This window comes from Eurytemora carolleeae, unplaced genomic scaffold, assembly GCF_000591075.1.
Source record: "Eurytemora carolleeae unplaced genomic scaffold, Eaff_2.0 scaffold1549, whole genome shotgun sequence".
Taxonomy (NCBI): Eukaryota; Metazoa; Arthropoda; class Copepoda; order Calanoida; family Temoridae; genus Eurytemora; species Eurytemora carolleeae.
Genome location: NW_019397613.1, coordinates 1 through 9,229, shown reverse-complemented (window position 1 = coordinate 9,229; position 9,229 = coordinate 1). Strand labels below are relative to the sequence as shown.

At 31.9% G+C, this 9,229-nt stretch overlaps 2 protein-coding genes across 4 annotated transcripts in view; both read right to left on the bottom strand.

Annotated features, from left to right (window-relative positions):
• LOC111715187 (cyclin-dependent kinase-like 2) overlaps nt 1-6,144 on the bottom strand; it is an 18,649-nt gene extending 12,505 nt beyond the window's left edge. For all 3 annotated transcript variants that reach the window (XM_023490464.1, XM_023490465.1, XM_023490466.1), the window contains exon 1: nt 5,550-6,144. The gene's annotated coding sequence lies outside the window, so the exon portion shown is untranslated. The remainder of the gene's footprint in view (nt 1-5,549) is intronic.
• LOC111715184 (cyclin-dependent kinase-like 2) lies at nt 511-7,463 on the bottom strand (the record flags this gene model as incomplete). The annotated part of the gene is made up of 3 exons (XM_023490462.1): nt 511-646; nt 813-927; nt 7,366-7,463. Coding segments are annotated over 3 exons (230 nt in total), but the record flags the coding sequence as incomplete, so codon positions are not given.
• Between the last annotated feature and the right edge of the window lie 1,766 nt (nt 7,464-9,229).

Genomic DNA, 9,229 nt, shown 5'->3' with positions numbered 1-9,229 from the left:
CTAACTGCCTGAGTCCTCAGGCACACTGCCTGAATGACTGCTTTTGCCTGTAACAAACTAAATCTTTGTTTTGACCCACTTTCACTTGTCAGATTTTGATAAAATTTGACTTTTTGGAAAGTCTTTCACATAAGGAAACGAATTGCACAAGTTTTGCGAAAAAAATTGCAAATTTTTAGCAAACAACCTGTCAAAGGAAATTTGCACATTTTTAGTTTTTCTTGATTAAAAATAAGGTTATTTAAAATTTTGCAAAATTTTTTGCATATTTTAAATGGCATGGTCAAGGGCTTTTTAAAAATGTATAATTTTCATTTTGTGTACAAATTTTTTTGCAAACATTTTTGCGATAAAAAATTCAATTTTTGCAAATTTGCAATTTTTTTTGCAGATTCTAAAAGTAGAGCACAAGAGCTTTCTAATCATGTATCATTTGTCATATTTGGACATAAAACATGGGATTTAGAGGGGGGGGGCGTCAAATTGATCCCCCCCCAGCATATCCTGGTTTTCAAGTACCCCAGCAGGGATAGGGTTAAACAATAACAGTAGCCATTCAGGAGCTCTATACCATCATGTAGCAACATAATCTTAAACAATAACAGTAGCAGTTCAGAAGCTCTATACCATCATGTAGCAACATAATCTTAAACAATAATAGTAGCTATTCAGTAGTTCTCATATCTTTGTAACATAATGATATTTCAAACTATAAATTTAGTTGAATTAAATAATGTATTTGTTACCATCAGATTTGAAAGATATAGAGGTTATAAAGTTAGAGTTTGAGAGGATTAATCAGTTTGTTTTACCTGTATAAAGCTCTCCAGGAGAAGCTGTTGCTCGAGCAAACCCAAAATCACATAATTTGATCACGCCTAGCTTAGATACAAGAACATTCTCAGGCTTCACGTCACGATGAATCACCTGAAAAAAAGAGAAAATAATGGTGTAAGTCAGTGCAAATGTTTTAGGTGGCTAAGAAGAGAAAGAAATTATTAGTGCGGCTAAATCCAAGTTATGAAGTGGTATGCCCTCCTCCCCTCGTAAATTTAAGGAGAAGGTGTTGAAACGAACATGTATAATCCTTCAAATACAAATTTAAAACTTTTAATTTGATTATGTGAGTTCTCTACCCGAATACTTTTACAAAATGAAACAGAGAGAAAATTTCGATAACTTTTGAAAGAAATTTTTTTTTATTTATTCATGCCCTTTTTTTCTTCTTTTTTTTGACAAATATTGACATGTAAACCATGAAAATAATTCCATTTTTAACAAAATAAATCTCAGCTCTTCCGCTCTAATACGTAACAAGTTATGAACTAACAGGGATTAAAGTTTTGTTTATCAATATTGACATTTTTGAGTTAAGGCCAATTAAAATATTTATTTAAAAATGACGTTATTAAAATTAAAAAGTTTAAAATCAACAAATAGCCAAGCTTTCATTTTTTATTAATGATTATTGATTTGTTCTAATTTAAATTTATTATTAGATCCAGCCCTCTACTTGTCCTACTTTCTACGCTCTTATGGAAAATTACCATGAAAAGGGTTATTATTGAATTAATGAGTAATATTATTTATGAGAAATAATCTGCTTTGATTTCCTCTTTTAAAGGTTCCATCGACGAAATTTCTAGCGAGGCGGATACACTATTCACAACAGTACCCTGTACAATTTTTACAAAGCAACAATGAGGAAGATATCTGTTTTTCTATCTTAAAACACGTTGAATTCTGTTAATTTCATTTCTTCTCTCTGTCGCCTAAACCCGCATTTTTCTTTAAATTGCGCTCATAGTCCATTTAAACATTGTATTTGAAATAATTATGCTACCTGTCCATTTACAGCTTGTAAAGAATTATGCTACTTGTTCATTTAAAGATTGTAAAGAATTATGCTACCTGTCTATCCATTTAAAGCTTTTAAAGAATTATGCTACTTGTCCATTTACAGCTTGTAATGAATTATACTACTTGTCTATCCATTTACAGCGTGTAAATAATTATGATACTTGTCTATTCATTTACAGCTTGTAAAGAATTATGCTACTTGTCTATCCATTTACAGCTCGTAAAGAATTATGCTACTTGTCTATCCATTTACAGCTTGTAAAGAATTATACTTCTTGTCTATTCATTTACAACTTGTAAAGACTTATGCTACTTGTCCATTTTCAGCTTGTGCAGAATTATGCTACTTGTCCATTTACAGCTTGTAAAGAAGTATCTTACTTGTCTATCCATTTATAACGTGTAAAGAATTATGCTACTTGTCCATTTACATCTTGTAAAGAATTATGCTACTTGTCCATTTACAGCTTGTAAAGAAGTATACTACTTGTCTATCCATTTATAGCGTGTAAATAATTATGCTACTTGTCCATTTACATCATGTAAAGAATTATGCTACTTGTCCATTTACATCTTGTAAATAATTATGCTACTTTTCTATCCATTTAAGCTTGTAAATAATTAATCTACTTGTCTATCCATTTACAGGTTGTAAAAAAATTATGCTACTTGTCCATTTACAGCTTGTAAAGAATTATGCTACTTGTATATCCATTTACAGCTTGTAAAGAATTATGCTACCTACTTGTCCATTTACAGCTTGTAAAAAATTATGCTACTTGTATATCCATTTACAGCTTGTAAAGAATTATGCTACTTGTCTATCAATTTACAGCTTGTAAAGAATTATGCTACTCGTCTATCAATTTACAGCTTGTATTGTAAAGATATTAACCAGAGTGTTTTCTAAAGGTATAAATAAACCTGAATCATGCAAGAGCTAACCAGGAAACAAACTTAACTTTATTAACTATGTTCTATATCAATATATAAATACATACTAAACCAAAGGTTACAGCTTTAAATACAAGTTTAAGCTTAAATGCTGTTAAGATAGATATATAGATTTTTAGTCGAAACTGACTTAGGTATAATTCTTGAAAAGTGTTTATTAATTGTTTTTAAATATCGTAAATCGAAGTTTTAATTCTTTTGAATTTTCAATACCTGATTTTCAAGTTAAGTATCTTGCATTTTTTTAGAACGCCCTTAATATGGTTTAATAAACCGAACATTAGACTAAGAGAGATTTTATTTCAACAAGAGTTTTAGACTTTTAGATTTTAGATAGATAGATAGATAGATAGATAGATAGATAAATAAATTTAAACAATTTTAAACAGAATCACACTCAAAACTATTTTTTTTTGTAAAGATTAAACTTCTCCTTACTTTCAAAAACAATACAGAAAATAAACATCAGCAGGTATGTACTATGAGTATTTTAGGAGGAAATTGCAATAAATCACAGTTTTTACCAAAAGTTAATCAACTATTGCCCCTGGTAGCAAGGATGTTCACTTTTATTACAAAAAATATGATTAATATGTTTAGGTTAGTTATGATGCCATCACGTCTACATAAACATTTGAAGGATGCAGGAAGTCCTACTGGTGAGCGCGCTGTCGCAAATTCATTTTGTGCCCTTATTTGCGGAAAGAAAGAGAAATGGATGTGGCTTGCCTTCCCCCCTCTCTAACCCTCGAATAGTTTTATGAATTTCATTACTAACCAACTACTTAAAGTGTTATGATTTGTATTCAATGTGCCCAGAGAACTTCTGTCAAAACTTTAAATCCAACATTTCAAACTATTCCTATTTAACTCCTTTCTCAGGACACTTTCAAAACATTTTCAGGGGACACTAGCAAGGAAAGTTTCAATTCACTTTAAATAGGAAAATAATTAACTAAAACTGTTTCACTACAGAGGGAAACATAAACTGTGGATTCGGAAGTCGACATTTAGGCAATCTTATTAGATGGCATCATGATTCATGGCGGAAACTTGCCAAAAGGTTAAGGGAATTAGGCCTTCGCAATACGGGGGCTGAGAGCAGCGGCTAGAGCAGGATAGGGGCCGAGCGCTGTAGCTAGGAGAGACTTGGGAAGTTACTGCTTGGGAAATCTCACAGTTGGTCAGTTGCAGCTTGGGAAAAAGCCTATAAGAAAGTACCTAACATCTATTAGATGGCGGAAACTTCCTAAAAGGTTGGGAATTAGGCCTTCGCAATACGGGGGCCGAGAGCAGCGGCTAGATCAGGATAGGGGCCGAGCGCTGTAGCTAGTACTAGGAGATACTTGGGAAGTTACTGCTTGGGAAATCTCACAGTTGCCCAGTTGCCCCTTGGGAAAAAGCCTTTAAGAAAGTACCTAACATCTATTACATGTTGTTTAGACAAGCAAATAGTTTTACCAGTTGCTTAAAACCATGTTTTTATGTGAAATGAGTTTGTGTAGTTGTGAACTGTACAATTGATGTGATTCAGGTTCGCTATGATTTAAAATCATAACTTGATTTAAACAGACGTATCTCTAGTCTCTATTCAACAGTTTTATGGATCTATACTTAGTGTAAATAAAAGTCAAATTTTAAATTTGGCTCTTCTTAAATAAATTTTTTATCGCATTTATAACAGAGGATATTTTAGTCAGGAAATATGGGGGGGGGGGGGTTATTAGAGGAAATAATAATTTGCAAAACTAGTATAATATCCAGGAAATAATTTTTTAAAAGAAGGAATAACAGTTATCAAATCAATACTAGTATCGGGGCCAAAGACAAAGAGAATAGAATATATATTAGAGTGGAGTTTAGACAATCCCTCGGTATGACTTTTGTCAGCCCCTTTCAGCCTGAAAGGGAGCTTAAAATGTACAAATTATGTAAATGTTCACAAATTTTATGCAGTAGAGTACATTAATACAGTATGTTCCCTAGACTATCCCTTTTAATTTCGAATTTTTTAAAGCTGTTAAATAAACGTTATAAAATTAATCATCGTTTGTAAAGTGAAAGGCATAGAGTCTATGTGAAATGATCCATGGTCAATTATAAAACCAGCCTATTTCATAATTTGGTTTTCTTTTAATATTAATTTTAGATTTTCTATAAAGTGATGTTCCAGGGCCCAAAAGGTTATTTAGCGCAAATATCTGAAGTACACCTGTAGTATGGAAACAGTACAACAAAATGGCCGTTTTACACTTTTTCTAGTAAATTCCCCTCTTATATATATTCTATTCTCTTTGGCCAAAGATTATATAGATAGTGCAAATAAGGGTAAACATATTTCATCGAAATATTGAAAGAATTAGGTATTGGAAAATGGAAGAATATTAAAGAACCCAATAAAAGAACCGACCTAATACGGTGGACCCAGTGTTGCTGAAAATCTACCTGTACCATTTTCTTTGTACAGGGTATCATTTCATTTTTAACCAAAACCTTGACCAACGGATGTTCAAGAAAAATTACGCTACAAAACATGAAACATTTCAATGGCCAAAAACCCTCAGTCTAGTCAAAAACTTGTCATATTATTATGATTGAAAAGTCAATTAAAATAGGTATTCTGAAGCTTATCCTACAAGTGATTGTATTTTTCGGGACTCAATATATAATGTATTTTAAATAAATTCTAAAAACTAAATATTGCATGATCCATAGAACTTAAATTGTTTATTTACCTCTTTACCATAGTTAATATCCCCTAGAAGCAGTTCAGGAGCTCTATACCATCGTGTAGCAACATAATCTTAAACAATAATAGTAGCAGTTCAGGAGCTCTATACCATCATGTAGCAACATAATCTTAACCAATAATAGTTGCAATTAAGGAGCTCTATACCGTCATGTAGCAACATAATCTTAAACAATAATAGTAGCAGTTCAGAAGCTCTATACCATCGTGTAGCAACATAATCTTAAACAATAAAAGTAGCAGTTCAGGAGCTCTATACCATCGTGTAGCAATATAATCTTAAACAATAATAGTAGTAGTTCAGTAGCTCTATACCATCGTGTAGCAACATAATCTTAAACAATAATAGTAGCAGTTCAGGAGCTCTATACCATCATGTAGCGACATAATCTTAAACAATAATAGTAGCAGTTCAGGAGCTTTATACCATCATGTAGCAACATAATCTTAATTAAACAATAATAGTAGCAGTTCAGGAGCTCTATACCATCATGTAGCAACATAATCTTAAACAATAATAGTTGCAATTCAGGAGCTCTATACCATCATGTAGCAACATAATCTTAAACAATAATAGTAGCAGTTCANCCCCCCCCTCGGCAAGCCATAATATACTTTAAACCATTCAAGCAGTCTTAAGGGGGAATTGAATCCCCATGAATAGTCCTTTAGATTGGTAGAAGTGACAGCTAAATGATTTGTCATGAGAAGGATAAGAAGGGAGAAGGGGAAAGAAGGGGAAACACAAGTTTATGAAATCCATTAAAGAGGAAATGAACGTTTGAAAGCAGAAAATTATTTTTACTTATTGAATAATAATCGGGTTTCATACCATAATGTTACTATTTGTAACATGGAATGACTGATAAAGGCTTTTAATACCTGTTTAAAAAACCCTTTTCCAACTCAGGCATGAGTAAAATGTAGATTTCATTTAAAGCAAAAACGTATAGATACAATTCAATTCTTCTATACATCAAGTTTGCGTATTAATGTATTTTTAAGGTGATTTGACTGTCAAATAGATAAAAAAATTCATATTTTTGTTTACATAAAAAGTGTACTGTAGTTTCTGGGACAAATATAAACTAAACTCGGCCTACAGCAGCACTAAGATTGTTTACATTCCTCCCAGAAATTTTGGTACAATTTATGTAAACAAAGATATGGGTATTCCTGCAATATATTTCTTGACTCTGGGAAGTAGTCTTGGGAAAAAAGTAAGCTGAAAATCCTACCCGGTAATCTTCTGTCAAAATTTGAAATGAATTATTTTAGAAAACTGAACTTGGAAAGGGTTTTATTGCTTGGAGTTAAAGATTTATAAAAGATCAAAAAAATGTGCAGGGTGTATTCGATCAAATTAATCATGTACAGGAAGAATATAGATTTGTTTGTAAAAATATATTTCTTTAAAGAATTTTAAATCTTCAACTTTTAAAGTTCTCCCCTCGCTGTATTTTATGTGACACACTAAGTGGAATTATATTAGAGTAATTACATAGGATGTGAAGAGAAGTTTGCTTAGAGGGCGGGTATAAACAATATAGTGCCCCTAATTTACACCTCCCCCCGCCTCCCGATACAAACGTCGCTGTTGAGTGCAGAGGGGCACAGGGGGGTGAGAATGATTTTAAAATTTGGACCAATTTCCCTCCCCGGTCCATGCGCATTGCGCATAACCCTTTGAAAAATGGGCTGACAAACCCACCCCCCGGAAAAACGTTGGGCCCAGATTAGGGAGTCAGCTTCGATTTAAAAACGGTTTTTTTTAAATTGAAAATTTCAAAAGTTCAACTTACGTTGTTGTTATGGCAGAAAGCCAGAGCACGTAGAACCTGGAATATATGTCGTCTTGCAACATCCTCATCCAACCCTCCAGGACTCAGTTCAAGCTCGTCTAAGCAAGAAATTTCTTAAGTACATCTAAAAAGAAATCTGAGCGCTTCGCACATGTTTCCTTTAAATGTTAGTTTTCTGCAAAACTTAGTTCTTATCAAACTATAACAATAAGAAAAATTTATCGAATCTTCATGTTTTTGTAGATTTAACGTTTTTCGAAAACACACTAACGAAACCAATCAAATACAAGTATTGACGATATATGTTTTCATTCAGATAATGCATTTAATTTAAAATAAAAAGGATCGAAAGGCTAAATATTATAAAAACTTGACATTAGTTCGATAAATCCAAATAGATTATCAAGTACAATAGGTGGCAACACGATAAATCCAAATAGATTATCAAGCACAATAGGTGGAAATACGATAAATCTAAAAAGATTATCAAGTACAATAGGTGGCAATACGATAAATCCAAAAAGAATTATGAAGTACAATAGGTGGCAACAGAGAAATGAACCAATTATGCACGACGTCACAAGTGTCAAATATAACAAGGAAAACGAAATTTTCTTACATTAGTTGACATGTTTTTCAAGATTCAATAAAAAAGAGTAAAAACAGGAAATAAAGAACACATAAAATTGCACTTATTTTACTGTAAGAGAAGCACTTAATTCATAAATTATCACTTTAAATAACAATTTTGTTGGACACAAAAACTGAATTGACACTTGTGACGTCAGAATACAGATGTGCTGAGCGAGTGCCATCTATTGTAATAGAATCTATTTGGATAAATCCAAGTTTGTAGTCATGAAAGTAGAAATCGATTATGTTTCTTCTACGATAATAGTGTAATTAAATTTCTGTCAATCCGAAAACTTTCCTTCTAAAGCATCTCTGCAACGATGTACTTTGATCTGATAGTGGTAATAATCAATTTATATAAAGGTACCTCCAGAGGGNTTGACTTGAAAGATTTCTATTTAGTGGATGTTTCTACTCTGAATATCCAATTCATCAACTTTTCTCATTACCTACTTTTTAAAGGAATATTTACTAAATTTACTAATATTTTACTTTAGATAATCTGTGTTTAAGATGAAAAAAGTTACACTTAGTTTTATATGTGGAATAAGTTTGATTTATTTCGTCTTCGAACGTTCCTATCTCCATTTACATTTTCAGTATAAAATAGAGAGGCGGATATTTAGAAAGGATTCTTTAAACTTGGATAAGTTTAAAATGTACGTGTTTCTTTTCTTGTCAATGCTTAAAGAGACTGCATATGTGTAATTTCAAATGGTCTATCATGCAAGGATGGTAACGCCCGATTCACAACGATACCATATCAAGCTTTGTCTCATCATAAAGTATGAATAAGTTATTAATGTTTATTATGTTAAAAACTGATTGATTCCATAATTTACGTAGTTTATTAACAAAAATGATTTGCGCTTTTCTAATTCGGGGGAACCATAGTGAAATTATTAGAATTAAATACTTATAAACGGGTATCGTTGTAAATCGGGCATTGTCATCTTAGTAAGGAGGGTTAATTATAATTACGATAACAGTACCTTCAAATCCAATATGTGAAGCGTTTTTTTTATTTAAAATATATACTAAGAATAATATATATATAAGATCCAGTTGTTAAAAGGTCCTATAACAAATGGGAGAGGGGTGTGATGGGTTTGTTTTATATGTATGTCTCAATGATAATACGTATACATATTTATATTCATGTATATTCCAACTGAGATTGGGTCTGACCCATGAAACTTTTTGTCTTGGAAAATATTTATATATATATATT